General features: G+C 34.3%; 1 protein-coding gene across 1 annotated transcript in view; it reads left to right on the top strand.

Moving 5' to 3' along the window:
- Positions 1–14,488, top strand: part of PSMD14 (proteasome 26S subunit, non-ATPase 14) — a 96,827-nt gene that overhangs the window by 63,146 nt on the left and 19,193 nt on the right. The window contains exon 8 of the mRNA XM_045855864.1: positions 10,986–11,093. Coding sequence (XP_045711820.1) covers positions 10,986–11,093 — 108 coding nt within the window. The remainder of the gene's footprint in view (positions 1–10,985; positions 11,094–14,488) is intronic.

Genomic DNA, 14,488 nt, shown 5'->3' with positions numbered 1-14,488 from the left:
TTTGAAGATGGTGGAGATTTTAAACTAGTGAACTAATGGTTTTGATTTAACTTTTTATGATTTTAAAAAAGTATCAGCCCTGGCTGGTGTGGCTCAGTGAATTGAGTGCCATACTGCGAACCCAGAAGGTTGCAGGTTTGATTCTTGGTCAGGGCACATGCCTGGGTTGCTGGCCGGTCCCCAGTTAGGGGCGTGTGAGAGGCAACTGATCCATGTTTCTCTCCCACTCTTTCTCCCTCCCTTCTCTCTAAAAAATAAATAAATAAATCTTATAGAAAAACATTTTATTTATTTTTAGAGGGGGAGGGGGAGGGAGAGGGAGAGGGAGAGACATCAATGTGCAGTTGCTGGGGGCCATGGCCTGCAACTCAGGCATGTGCCCTGACTGGGAATCGAACCTGCAATGCTTTGGTTTGCAGCCCACGCTCAATCCACTGAGCTATGCCAGCCAGGGCAAAAATATATTTTTTTAAAATATAAAAGCAAGAAGAACATAGAGTAATGAAGAGCACAGGCTCTGGGGTCAGGCCTGCATTAGAATTTCATTTTTGTATCTTCTTTACAGCATGACCTTAAGCAGGTTACCTAATCTTCTTGAGCTTCAGACTTGTCATCTATAAAACATATTTTAGTAACTACCATAATATTGTGAATATTATGAAATTATTTATGTAATGATTAGCATGTACATGTTATAATAGAGGGCATGCAATGAATGATACTTTTATTATTCTCAAGATTAAAATAATTGATACTTAAAATAATTAACAACTAGCATCTTTTAAAAATGTGAATATCTCTGAAAACTTTGTTAAAAATATGTCTATAAATTATTTACTAACTTGCTTACTTTAAGAGGATGAGGGTAATGACTATAAAAGAAATGAGAACTTTCCCTTCTTGAGTTTTGTACATACTGAAGAATTTATGAATGCTCTTCTGATTCAGCTAATTTTTATTGAGCAATTGCTATTTTCCAGCATATTTCTCTGGGGCATGCTGATGAAGAGGAAAATTAATATATTAAATTAAAATTCTGGCCTTTGAAGTGATTAAATGTATTACATTTAAAACCATTTTGTGTAGGTGCTAATTTTTTTTAAAGATTTTATTTGTTTATTTTTAGAGAGAAGGAGAAAGAGAGAGAAACATCGATGTGTGAGAGATACAGCAGTCAGTTGCCTGTTGCACATCCCCAAATGGGGACCTGGCCAGCAACACAGGCATGTGCCCCCACTCACTGGGAATCAAACCACCAATCTTTCCATTCTCAGGCCGGCACTCAATCCACTGAGCCATACCAGCCAGGGCAGTTTTGTGTTTATCCATCTGTCCATTTGTTATCTTCTCCACAGATTGGGGCCTCTTTTGGGGTGAAACGTTTATAATCTTGGAATTTATATGTTGTCTGGCAAAAGTAGTTTTCTTAATAATGTTTATAAAATAAAATAAGGAATAAATGTGTCAGTGGTCAGCTGTAATTAGTTTGGCTATCAGCATATAAAAAACTACAGTTGCCCTGGCTGGTGTAGCTCAGTGGATTGAGCATGGGCTGTGAACCAGAGGTTCGCCAGTTCAATTCCCAGTAAGGGGGCATGCCTATTTGCAGGCCAGGTCCCCAGTGGAGGCCACATGAGAGGCAACCACACACTGAGTTTCTCTTCCTCTCTTTCTCCCTCCTTTCCCGCTCTCTAAAAATAAATTTAAAAACCTTTAAAAAAGAAAGTAAATAAAAAATTAAAAACTACAGTTAACTTTTATGAAGCTTAGTAAGTAATTTTTATACATTGCCAGTCAGAGTCCTTTATTTAATGCATGAAATTGATGAGGTCAGTGAGTCAGTTTGTTCATAGACATTAGTTGATGAATTTGAACTGTGTGTAATCAGAGCTCAAGTTCAAGTTTAACATGTTGTTTGCTTTCTAAAGGTAGTGCAAGATATTTAGAATAGCTGTTATTCATAAGATTTTCTTTTGATCACTATCCCATAATGGTCAGTTAGGGATAGATAGTCCTAATCTTAAATTGTACATATACACACACCTTTTCTTCATCTAGTTTTCTTAATTGAAGGAGAAAAGTAGAAAATAGGACACACAAACATTCTATTTTCAATTTTAATATAACTTTGTGAGCATATCCACCCAACTCTTAGAACAAGTTTAGTTACTGTTTTATCTTTTGTTTGCTTTCTGTTTTTCACTTTTGTTATCAATTTGAAGTTTTATAATAGCATTAGATTTAATCTGTGAGGCTATCTAAGGAAATATTATAGGTGTTAATGTATCTGTAGTATCCCTGACATATGTAATAGTTTAACATTTGCTAATATAATCAGAAATTGTCAGCTGGGAATCTTAAAGCAATTTTATGTTTACAAGTCTAAGAAGGATAAATCTTATATAAAAGTAACAGTTTTTAGTGTGGTTCTTTTTAATATAGAGCTTTTATATTAATAATACACTCTCTGAGCTAATTTATTATCACTTAGTAGTTGCTATACATTTTGGATGATACAAATGTCCTCCAAATTAGTTTGATTCCCACTGTTTCAGTTAAGAAAAAGGAAAACCTTTAAAACAATATCCCATTATCTATAAGAATATTATTTATTGAATTCTTTTGCTTCTTTAATGCTTCTGTTTCCCTAGTTTAATTCCTGGTCATTAATTCAACAGACACTTATTGACCACTACTCTATGCCACTTATACAACTGAAGACAGAGAAGGGTAACATTTACTCCCTGTCCTTGATGCCAAGGTTGTACTAACAAATGGAAATGACTTTGTACAAGAGGCCATTGCATAGCCCAAGTATATTACTTGCTTACAACCATATTTAAATAATTTGACATTAGCTCTTGTTAATTGTGAGGATGTTTCTGGACCTGGGACTTAGTTTTGGTGGTTTTAATATGTTGTTATCATTGTAATTTCCTGAAGAGGGTAGGATTGATGATGGTAAATTTCCTTCTAAGTCATAGGTGATTCCTCATTGGTTATTCTTAGACTGCTAATAACCTGATTAATAGATGCCTACTGCCAACTTTTTGCATTTCAAATACCTTTATTACATGCAGTTTTTATTCCAAATTAAACACAAGTTAGTGCTTTGTGATGTTCTGAGTTTCTCAGTTCAGCATGCCATAGAAGAGCTTTTCATGAATTTGAAACTGAGGAAATGGGAAGTGTATATTTTGTTAAGCCAGTGACTAAATTTTTATGGATATTGAATGTCTCTTTTTTGGAAGCTGAAAATAGACATGAATAGTAAAACTATATATAAAATAATATCCAAAACAACTTTCTTGGAGCATTTCATTTCAGTAGATATTTATTCTACACCATATTATTTGTGTCAGATATTCTGCTGAGAAATGTACATTCAACGGTGAGCAAGACTCAAACCTTTCTGTCAAGTAACTGAGTCTAATAGTCGTTTTTTTCTTGCATTTGTGTTAGGATAACTGTTACATCACACAGCTTGATGATGAGAAATGCTAGCTTTGGCATGCTGTGTATGGGACAGATCATTGTGGTATCACTTGTGGTTGTGTCCTCTCATTTAATTAATTTCAGTCCTCTGATTTTCAGTTTCCTCATCCATAAATTGAGAATATTAATGTCTACCTCTTAGTTGTTAAGAGGGTTAGATAATTTCTCTATAGTCATTTAATTGGACTAATAAGCCCAATAAAAATATAGAAAAGTGATACATAGAAAAGTAATTTCTATGCATATTTTTCTGTGCACCTTTGCATATTTTTCCTATGAAAATGACCTTGCCTATTGAGAGATGGCAGTTTGAAGGATATATTTCCATTTTTCTTTGAAGGTGATGTTAAAGCACAGAAAATGTATGTAAGTCCTTTGTTCCTCTCATTCACCCTTCCTGCCGCCTTGCTAACATAGTCAGGGCCCAGCCTTTTATTCCTTAACTTTATATGAAATTGTGAATCAGCATACCAATTGTCTTTCTTTACTTTGTCTACTAGAAAGGATTGTGGAATCTGTTCATTTTATGTAGGCCGACTCAGTAGCCACCAGATAGAACTGATACCCTGTGTTGATGTCAGACCAATGACCCTGAGTTGACAGTCTCTTCTGGCTCATTAATAGTCTCCTGAGGAGTTCAGTTTTTAAATTCACTGTTTATTTGTCACATATAAATCTGGAAATACCTGTCTTGCAGGAATATAAAGATTCTAGGCATACTGTTATTTTTTAAGCATGATAATATGCAGTGTAACTGTATGCTATTTTTATTTTTAAATTATTTTAGTGTTCAATTATATTTGTTTGCATTTTCCCCCCATGCTATTTTTATTTATTTAGGAATTTCCCTAAGGAAATATATACTTTCAAATGTCTCTGCTTAATTTCTTTTTGAAGTTTTCATATGTCAAGTGTTTGTGGATGTGAAATCTATGATTCTGATTTGATTTGGGGAGTAACTTTTTTCTAACTTTAACACTATTACAGTAGTAGTACTCTGCTTTGTTTACTGTGTTAGTTGTGTTAGTGTTCCAAGAAGCAGATGCCAAAATGGGATTAGATATCCAAGAGATTATTAGGAGAGACACCTTTGGTGGATAAAGAGTAGACCCTTCAGATAACAGTGCAGGCAGAGAAAGGAAAGGTAGGATTGGGTAGGAAGAACATCAGACAGCAGCATATTTTGGAGAAAGTTTCAGTCAGGCTGATATGGAGTCCTTAAGGCAGTTTCCCTTTAGAAGAATCCCTTATTTGGCCCTTGCTGGTATGACTCAGTGGACTGAGCACTAGCCTGTGAACCAAAGGGGCACTAGTTCGATTCCCATTCAGGGCACATGACTGGGTTGCAGGCCAGGTCCCCAATAGGGGGCATGTGAGAGGCAACCACACATTGATATTTCTCTATCTCTCTTTCACCTTCCTCCTCCTCTTTCTAAAAATAAAAATAATAATAAACTCTTAAAAAAGAAGAAGAATCCCTTATTTGGCAGGAATGGCTAGGTTCTAGTACCGCTGTTTTGCTGAGTCTTTGGCTGGGAGCAGCCCAAGGAAAGCATGACCTAGGTTGAATCCCTTGAGGATCTAAAGGTTAGCATATGGAGGTTGTGAGTCAGCTGTGCTCTCTATAGCAGGTTTGAAAGGAAATCTGAGGTGGGCAACTCTATGATGGCCAAGTTACTAACATTAGGAACTATGGAACAGGTATACCTGTATTTTATTTAATCATATCACCAACTCTGTAAGGTGTCAGTTGTGCACAAATGGAAACATTAAAAGGTTAAATAAAATAACATCAGTTACTAGCAAATGATAGGTCCAGAATTCTAACTTAGGCAGGATTCTGACATCAGAGTGTCTCAAGCATTTAAATACCTGTACCATAGTGACTACATGTATTCACTAAAAAATCATACCAAAACTTTAAGACTTAACTACATATTTTTTAACAAAGTTTCATGAATCTGCCCTGGCTGGTGTGGCTCAGTGGATTGAGTGTTGGCCTGCAAACCAAAGGGTCTCGGGTTCTATTCCCAGTCAGGGCACATGCCTAGGTTGTGGGCCGGGTCCCCAGTGGGGGGTGCTCCAGAGGCAGCCACACATTGCTGTTTCTCTCCCTCTCTCCCTCCCTTCCCTGCTCTCTAAAAATAAATAAATAACATCTTTTAAAAAAAGTTTCATGAATCTAAAAATGTCTAATTACCTTTTGCCATAATAGTTTTCTAAAGATCAGTTTGTTTCACTAAGGTATATATGTTCAAAACTTGTGGCTTTTCTGTCTGAATTTTGGTGCATGTCTTCACTTGTCAAAAAAAAAAAAAACATTATGCCACTTACACCCCTTCCCTCTTTTTTCCCAATATATTGAAGTTGTACTACAGCTCTCTAGCTACAGTAAGCAGTTCTCCAAGGATGAAGAGAGAAAATGTACATACACAGAGGAATTTCTTTTCCAGAGCTAAAATTGACATTTTATAAATAATTTCCATGTTGCAAACTTGAGACTAGGAAATCACAGCGATTCAGTGATATGCATTTGGCATGAGTCAGTTTTAGTTTTTAGTGCTTTTCATTGGAAGTGGCATAAAAAGTAAGATTTCTTTGAATTTTTTATGCTGTGGGCTTACAAGAGACATAAGATGTTTTTCTCTTATAGATGTCTGGCAGTGCATGACAGCAGAAGTAACAACATGGTCACAAACCCCAGCAGTACTTCCCAGGTCACGTGCACCCTTAATTTTTAAAGACTCTGGAAACAGACTAAGCAGTTGATAACAGGTCATTTCTAGGTGATAAAAGATATTTCATATGGGGTGTTGCTTTTCTTTCCACACCTAGCATTTTTATAGTCAGAGACTTAATTTTATATGGTGGTGGGTTTGCATGATTTTAAATATGTAACTTAACTGGTAACTGAATTGTAACTCTCTTTACCTTTTTTGATGTTTGACATTGATTTTGAGGCCTTAAAACTTTTTTCAAGCTTTTAAAAAAATTATTCTAGTTCATTTTACATGTAAACACCTCCCATAGTCATTGACCTCAATATAAGTACAATTGGAAATGCCAAAAGCTGCAGCTACTGTTAAAAAAAGGAGAGGGGAGCCCTGGCTGGTGTAGCTCAGTGGATTGAGCACCAGCCTGTGAACCAAAGGGTAACTGGTTCGATTCCCAGTCAAAGCTCATGCCTGGGTTGCAGGCTGGGTCCCCAGTAGGGGGTGTGAGAGGCAACTACACATTGATGTTTCCGTCCCTCTCTTTCTTCCTCTCTTTCTCCCTCCCTTCCTCTAAAAATAAATAAATAAAATCATTTTTTAAAGAGAGTATTATGAATTATACCATTACCAGAAGTGTTTATGCATTTTTCTCTCAAACACTTTTGTATTAAACGGATTTTAAGATCTTTGCTTCCTTTGTATGTAAAAATTGGGAACTATAGATTGCTGCTTTACAAATTAGTTTAGTCTTTCAGTGACCTAACAGTTGATATGAAAACATGAATTTAAAAATAAATAGCATATTGGATAAACTGTACTATAGGCATGAAAGAAGCCAAAAAAATGGATTAAGCTGAATTCAATAATTAGTTTTGAGTCCTAAACCATATTCATTATGAAATTGAAATGATAGGTCCTTGACCCCTGGGTGTCCTAGGAATAAATATGGAACACAGTATTGTTTTTAAAACTATTTTGCTTTTATAAGCTAAGACAGATGTACAAAAAAGATGTAGTTTTTATTTTGTATTGGCAGCTTCCAAATATTTAGTATCTATTTCCAAGAGTTGCAATTAGTAAAGCAACCATGGTACTGAAATCTGCACATCCCACAAGCTAATTATATTTGCAAGGTCAGAGTGAATACATATTTTCAGAAAAATAAAGGGTTATATAAATATGTGTCTTCTACTTGGCTGTTATATCACAGTTTGTTGATCTGGAATATAATGTGTACAATTCACAAATTTGTCTGATAACAGAAAGTGGTGTGTGATTGTGTTTATTTTACTAACCAGTATATTCACAGCAATCACTTCCAAATATCTCTCCAGTAAAGATGTGTTAATTACAAAACAGACAAGGTCTTCTATTATATTAAAGCTACTAACAAGAAGACAGCAGGAATCACACATGTAAATAGCATCATCAACCCCTATTTTAGTCCTCTGTTTTGATCTGTGAGTTGCGCATAGACCAAAGGTGCTATTAAAGACTGAGTGTATGAAATAGGCAGCATTATATGAACAAAATTTATTCAACAAGAAAACAGACCTTTAACATGAATTTAACAAGCCTGAGAAATTATAAACTATCATATGCTGCAGATTCATGCAGTGATAATAAACAAAAAAGGAAAGTAAGAGGTTTCCCTAAGCTAGCCAAACTGCTAATGGTTGTGTTATAAGCTGTCTACTGTTGCAGTGACCTCTGAAAAGTCTCAAGGCACTTGTACCAGAAAAAATTAAATGATCAGGCTGGTGAATAGAGATTCAGTGTAGTGGGTAGGACTTCAGCATGGAAGGGAACTGTAAAAGCATTATATTCCTGAAAATATTCATACTTTAGCTTGCAACTTTTTATTACATATATGGAAGTAGTTTTTGTGTAAGTTTTTTGGCTCAGTTACTATTTGGATTTGTAAGACATAAACTGAACTGGTTTAATATACATACACTTTAAAACAAACTCCTTAGAAAATTCATATAGCTCCAAAAATGGATTATTTCCTGTCCCCCTCATACCTTAATTAATCCTTGGGGGTTCTTTGTTCAGCATATTGTATGTAAGATTTCCATTCTTAACCATGGAGTGACCACTTTGCTTGTCTTTCTATTGCATCATGTTGTAAATACATAAACATGGAGAAACGCCTTCAGCTTGTACACACCTCCAAGTGCTCACTAGGGCTTTTTCTTGAATTTTACCTTGGCATAATTAACACCTTCTTTACCCATTGCTCATTAGTGTACTGGACATTAATGAGTCTATTTTGATAGGTTGCTCTAAAGGAGAAACCTACTTATTCTTATAGTGCAAAAAGCAATTATAAAATTGTACAGAAATTAAAATGTAGACTGTATCACCACATTTATAGTTTTATTGCATACTAAATCTAATTTTGGTCTGCAGGTTGTTGAACATGTTAGTTTCCTTAAGACAGTTGCTATAGTGATGGCAGTGAATTCCTCTAATCCTAGTGTATTCATTTTCTGTTGGCTATTGTATTGCTGCTCAGGAATGGTCCATCTAGACCTGTCATTTCACATAAGCCACCATTTATTAGTTGAACAGTATATTAAATTCTTAAATTTTCTCCTAATTTTTAAATAGAATTTTAAAATTCAGATTTCTTTTCAACTGATCATGTTATCTACTTAGCTGGTATTTTTATTTCCTTTTCATGAAGTTTCACACCTGCTTATATCATTCCAGAGAAATTTTACAGAAGTTTATGCATGTAAAGTAGCTGTCTTCTGTTTTAGTTTCAAAGTGTTCAATATAGAAATGTCTATAGGCATTTTGTTGTGATATGTAATGGAATTTTCATGGTTTTGTAGAGAAGTTTTTTTCCTACAAATGATTTTACTGAAATCTTAAAGTGGGATCAAAGTATTCTAAACAAACAGTTGGACCACAATGATGCTTTGCTCTTAAGTATTTACCACTAATAGTAAGGGTGACAATTCTTAATTCTGTATTTATTTAAGTTGTACATCAGTTGATCAAAATGCTCACTTTTCTCTTCTTTTGCCTAAATTTTAATTTAATTTTATGTGCTTTTTAGTAGAAAATGTTAGAAAATTTTAAACAACTGTTTTAAAGTATTTATTATAATGTCTGACATTAATACCTATTTTTATTAATGCTTTATGGGAAAACACTATTAGAAAGTTTTTTAAGTATAAGGAAGAGGTCTAAACCTAGGCTGTATTTATTTATATGTAAATGTGAAAGTCTGGATTATAGTTATTGTATAACAAGAAAAGGTAGTTTTTACAAACTGTTAAATCATACATGTTCTGAGGATGCTTAGTTTTATTTTGAGGCGAGAGGAATCTTTGGGGAAATTCAAACTGTTAGAAATAAAGGCAACATTCAAAGTTGATTGTTTTAATTTTTTTTTCAACCAGAGTAGTAGGCCTTTGAATTACCTGTCATAATGATTTGGTCTAAGTTTGTACTCTTTGGAACTGTTGACCCTTTGTGACAACCTTTAGGAAGGGTGATTTTTGCCTCCCTTCCTCCCTCCCTCCTTCCCTCCCTCCCTCCCTTCCTTCCTGTCTTGTTCTTTAGCATACAATGTATAGTAATACTTAATCACAAACAGATTTTTTGTCAGACTTGACTGGATTAACTTGAATATAAATTTTATTTTAATCTCTTGGTATCCTCAAGTAATAATTATACAAATGAGAACTGGTCTAGTTAGTAATAGCTTTTAAAACATTGATAAATCCCAGTTGTTTAACACCATTAAAAACAAATTTAGAAGTAGTATATTATCTTGCTTTAAGTTTGTTTTTAGGTGATAAATGTATTGAGTTTATTCTCTCAGTAATTGATTTCACTTCCCTGAAAGAGGCATCTGTCATAAAGTCCCAGTGCTTTACTTAAAACTTTACAACATTTAAAAGTTTTAATGAGTTTTTTCAAATCGATGGTAATGAACAGAAAAAAGGTATAAGATAGTATGTGATTCTTGTTAAAACCCTTCATATAGAAGAGCTAACATGACATTGTATCATGCAAGAATTTGAACTCTTTCTGTACAGAAATATTGAAATACTCTTTGCACAAAGAGGATACATATTGTTATTTCTTCAGTGTAAGCCTAGGGCCATGTCATTCTATACCATGTTCCTGACTTAAAGCACAGATGACCTTGGTCTTCTTGTGTTGTGCCTCCTATTCTTGCCATGGGCTTGGACCCTCAAGGCCATCAGACAAGGTATAAAGTCTTTTATAGTCACAAGAAATAAAAGGTATCTGACTAGAAGAGAATACGTGGAGCAAGTACCTTGCTGGTTGTAATTTTGTTGTCATTTCAAGTACTGTGGTGGTATAATTGATGTGACAGGACTGGGCTTTAGATGTGGTCCCTTAGCTTGTGCTCACTTACAGTTTTAGTTTCTCTTTGTCATTCATTTTGATTAGGTAAAATTTAGGTGACAAACATATGCACACCAATGAAGGCTATTTGGTGTGTAAGTTTAGTAATGAAGTATTTCAATAATAAATAAAGATGCAAAGTTAATATTTTTCTTTACTGCTTCATGAAAATTGCAATAATTGGTGTCACCTTACATTACAAGATCGAGGGTGGTGTGCTGATGGCGCAGTCAGCAGGAGGTTCTTTTTTATTAATATTATAATTAAATGATTTTCTGGAAATAGGCCAGAAACAGCTGCAAGTTGATCATGCCTTGTCCACTGTTGCTTGGCATCATCACTTGCTTTTTTAAAAAGAATTGACCTGACACCTTGTATTTACAGGTTGTTATTGATGCCTTCAGATTGATCAATGCTAATATGATGGTCCTAGGACATGAACCAAGACAAACCACCTCAAATCTGGGTCACTTAAATAAGCCATCTATCCAGGTAATGCCTGCATTTGATAATGTGTTAAAAAACTGTATTTTACATTTTAAAAGCTGGCATAAATGGCCATTCTTAGATCTAATACTTAGCATTTCAATTTGTTTACAATTAATTTGTTTGTGCTTTAAAAGATTATGGAGATATTGTTGTTGCAAACGTTAGATTTGCTCATATATGGTTCAACTTTTAGTGTAGTCTTCAAACATTTCTCATAGTTTGAGGATACCCTTTTGGGGAGCATAGTAGAGTCTTGCATGGTTAAAATTGGTAATAAATCATCAATAGGAGTTTCAGGTGGGGTGCGTTAAGTATCATTCTTAATTGGTAAGTAGACATTTCTCATAACAGCATATAATGAGAAAATTGATGTAAACTTTAAGGAGTCCCCAGGAACAATTCCTAAATAGTATTTAAAGTTTTCTGCTTTTTCTGTTTAATCCTCACCTTTAAAACAAATCCTACAAAACACATCTATATATTACCTTTGATAAGAGATTATATGTTGTTTGAGGTGATGTCAACCACCTTTGTTGCAGTTATTCAGACACTTAATATCCTCCTGAGTGAGTAATGTTTTCTTTGTATCATTCACATGCCTCATTGTTTTTCCACAAATCTTTATAATGTGCAAAAATTATTTTAAATGTGTTTTTAAATGCACCACAACCTGTGTCTATATAGTTAATTGTTTCTCTTAAGATTAATTAAAAGGACAGAAATACATCTTTGGTTACATAGAACACACAGACAAAGACTATATAGCAGCTATTGCTGTTTCCCCTCTGAAACCTTGCTCTGTCATACCTTTGTCTTTGGGGAATTGTGGTTTTCACAGGTAACCATGGTTAAGCTTGTGTTATACTTTAATAACTACTTTTAGACATTTACTTTTGCAGCAGTCACTCATCCAAAATCTTCATCAGAATGAAATGTTTTGTTTCAAAGGATTTGGGGTGTGTTGTTTTTAAAAAATAGTCATAAGTCAGGGAAAACTGCAAAGTATAATGAGTATTGAAACAAGCTACCAGTGTTTTTGATTGGGTACAGACAAGTCCATGCTTGCATGTTCCAAGAGAATATATTATTGGACCTGTTTAGCTTGTGATAATGACCTTTCTTATAAACCCCCATAGCATCATACTACTGGTTTTTTCTCCCTCGCCCCCAAAGGTTAAGTAGCATCTCACAATCCAAGATCATTGTGATTACAGCATGGTATGTCTCTGCTAGAAGCTTTTACTAATTGCAAATGAACAGCCACCTGTTGCGTATTTTATCTTTTAAATTTAAACACTGCTTGTTGACATTAAGAATTGAGTATAATCAATATTTTGAAATCTTTTCTTTTCCTACACTATCCACTTTGTATTTTTTGGTCCTACCTTATAGTCTGTAATATAAGGCAGACCTTGTAAAGCAGGTTCCAAACCCAATTTGAAAGGACTTGTGAATATAATATATAACAGCTATAGCATCATTCGGTTTTCTTATTTTAATTTTTTTTTTGCCTTCCAATTAAAATTTGTAAATATATTTATTTCACAGTTTATGTAGTGCCCATCAGAATGACATCTATCTGGGTACTTAAGACAATTTTGATACTAAAACACTCAAATGGGATCAAGCTAAAAAGTGACAGAGCAAAGCTGTGCCTTAAAACAGTATCTTAGTTTTCTAAGACAAACTACAAAGGAAGCAACCCAAAAGAACATGAAGCAAATGGAATTTTTAATCTGGGGATCAGAAGTTATACCGAAAGGCCATAGTTTTTATTTTAAATGAAAACTAGTTTGTGTTGAGGTGTGTCTCGCTCCTAAACCAACTTTCAGGTAATGAGGATAGAAGCCTGCCAGCAGCCACTCATGCTGGTGGTCACCGTGCTTTTCTAACACTGTTTTTGTTTACAATCGTTCTTCTAGTAATGCTGAAAAATTATGATTTTATTGGACACTAGTATTTAATAACTTGAGGAAAGTTCCTAATATCTTAAGTAAGAAAAAGATGATAAAATAAGATATATAAGTTGCAAATATATATTTTATAAACTGTGCCTACATATTTACACCAAAATGTTTGTATTACCTTTGGTTGGAAGAATTTTTTAATTAAATTTCAGGTTTTAAATAAGAGAAGCCATTAATAATCCAGGTAGAGAGGGGAAAGAATAATGCCTATACTATAGGCATTTTTGTTAATATATGAGACTTCTTATTATTTTGTGAATACAGAAATATAAACAATTCAGTGGTGATTGATTGATTTTGACATTCATTTCAATGTGATGATTATTTATGTGCTTGTTTTAAATTCGTCATACCAACAAAATTATAAAGCTCTACTCTAAAGATTAACTAGAGAGGCATAGAAATAATCTGAAAGTTAATCAATAGGATCTCAAAACTCCCCTTTGTCTAGCTTTGCCTCTAAACCATTCTTTGTCTAGAATAGATACTATGTTAGATTGGCACTGAGTACCAACCTAGGCAGAACTTTGTTTTATCAAGGTCTCAGGCTTTGAGCAAAGAAAACAAGAGTCAGGATATCCAAGAACCAGGTAAGCTAAGCACTGTAAGTAAATCTAAAATATATTGTCCTACAAACAGTGCGATCAAAGGTGGCTAGCTTCCCAGGTCAGCCACCAAAAGCTTATTTAGCTCACAGTAGATACTATAAAATAGAACTATGATTTAAAACACTGCTTCTGTGAGAAACTGTTGCAGATTTCAAATGGCCAATTAACAAATGAGCTTCTGGAACATAATCTACTTTAATGAAGAATTGCCTAAATTTTCTTAAATCGATCATATCTTTTTTTTAGGTTAACTTAAAAAGTTAAGTAGTGGTTTTAAGGATTTTCTGGCAACATAACTTTCTCCTTTATCTGCCTGACATACTGAGTATATTGCTAGTATATTGTGTTTAATTTACCATTTGACCCTTTCAAAAGGTTAGTCTCTTCCTTGATAAAACTAATCATATATTTGGCATATGCTGCCCCAATTTGTAACTCAATGTCAGCTAGACTGTTTAATTTGAGAGGATTTATTATCTGTTGAGCTAAAAGAGGATGTAGTTTCTGGGTTCTTTTTGAAGGAGGAGCCCACACATGGTGAATTTACTTAGGGTTTGTGATAAACGCACTGAGGATATGCAGCAGGTGAGGAAGAGAAGTTGGAAATCTGCTTGAGGCTGTCATTTGATTTAAACTTATATTAGTTTTGTTATTATTCCTGCTAATCTTTCACACTGCCTTCTTAGTTTTACTACTTCTATCTAAATAATATCATTGAAAATCAAGTAGGTGGTGCCTTCAAATACCAAACTATATATTTCACCAATACAGTTATCTCCAAAATGTGGATCTGTCTGGGGTACATTGACTGACTTCTGTAATT

The sequence above is a fragment of the Phyllostomus hastatus genome, unplaced genomic scaffold (assembly GCF_019186645.2).
Source record: "Phyllostomus hastatus isolate PE091 unplaced genomic scaffold, TTU_PhHast_1.1 phas_contig_1, whole genome shotgun sequence".
Lineage (NCBI taxonomy): Eukaryota > Metazoa > Chordata > Mammalia > Chiroptera > Phyllostomidae > Phyllostomus > Phyllostomus hastatus.
The sequence above is the reverse complement of the archived record's forward strand: the minus strand, read 5'-3'. Positions and strand labels throughout refer to the sequence as shown.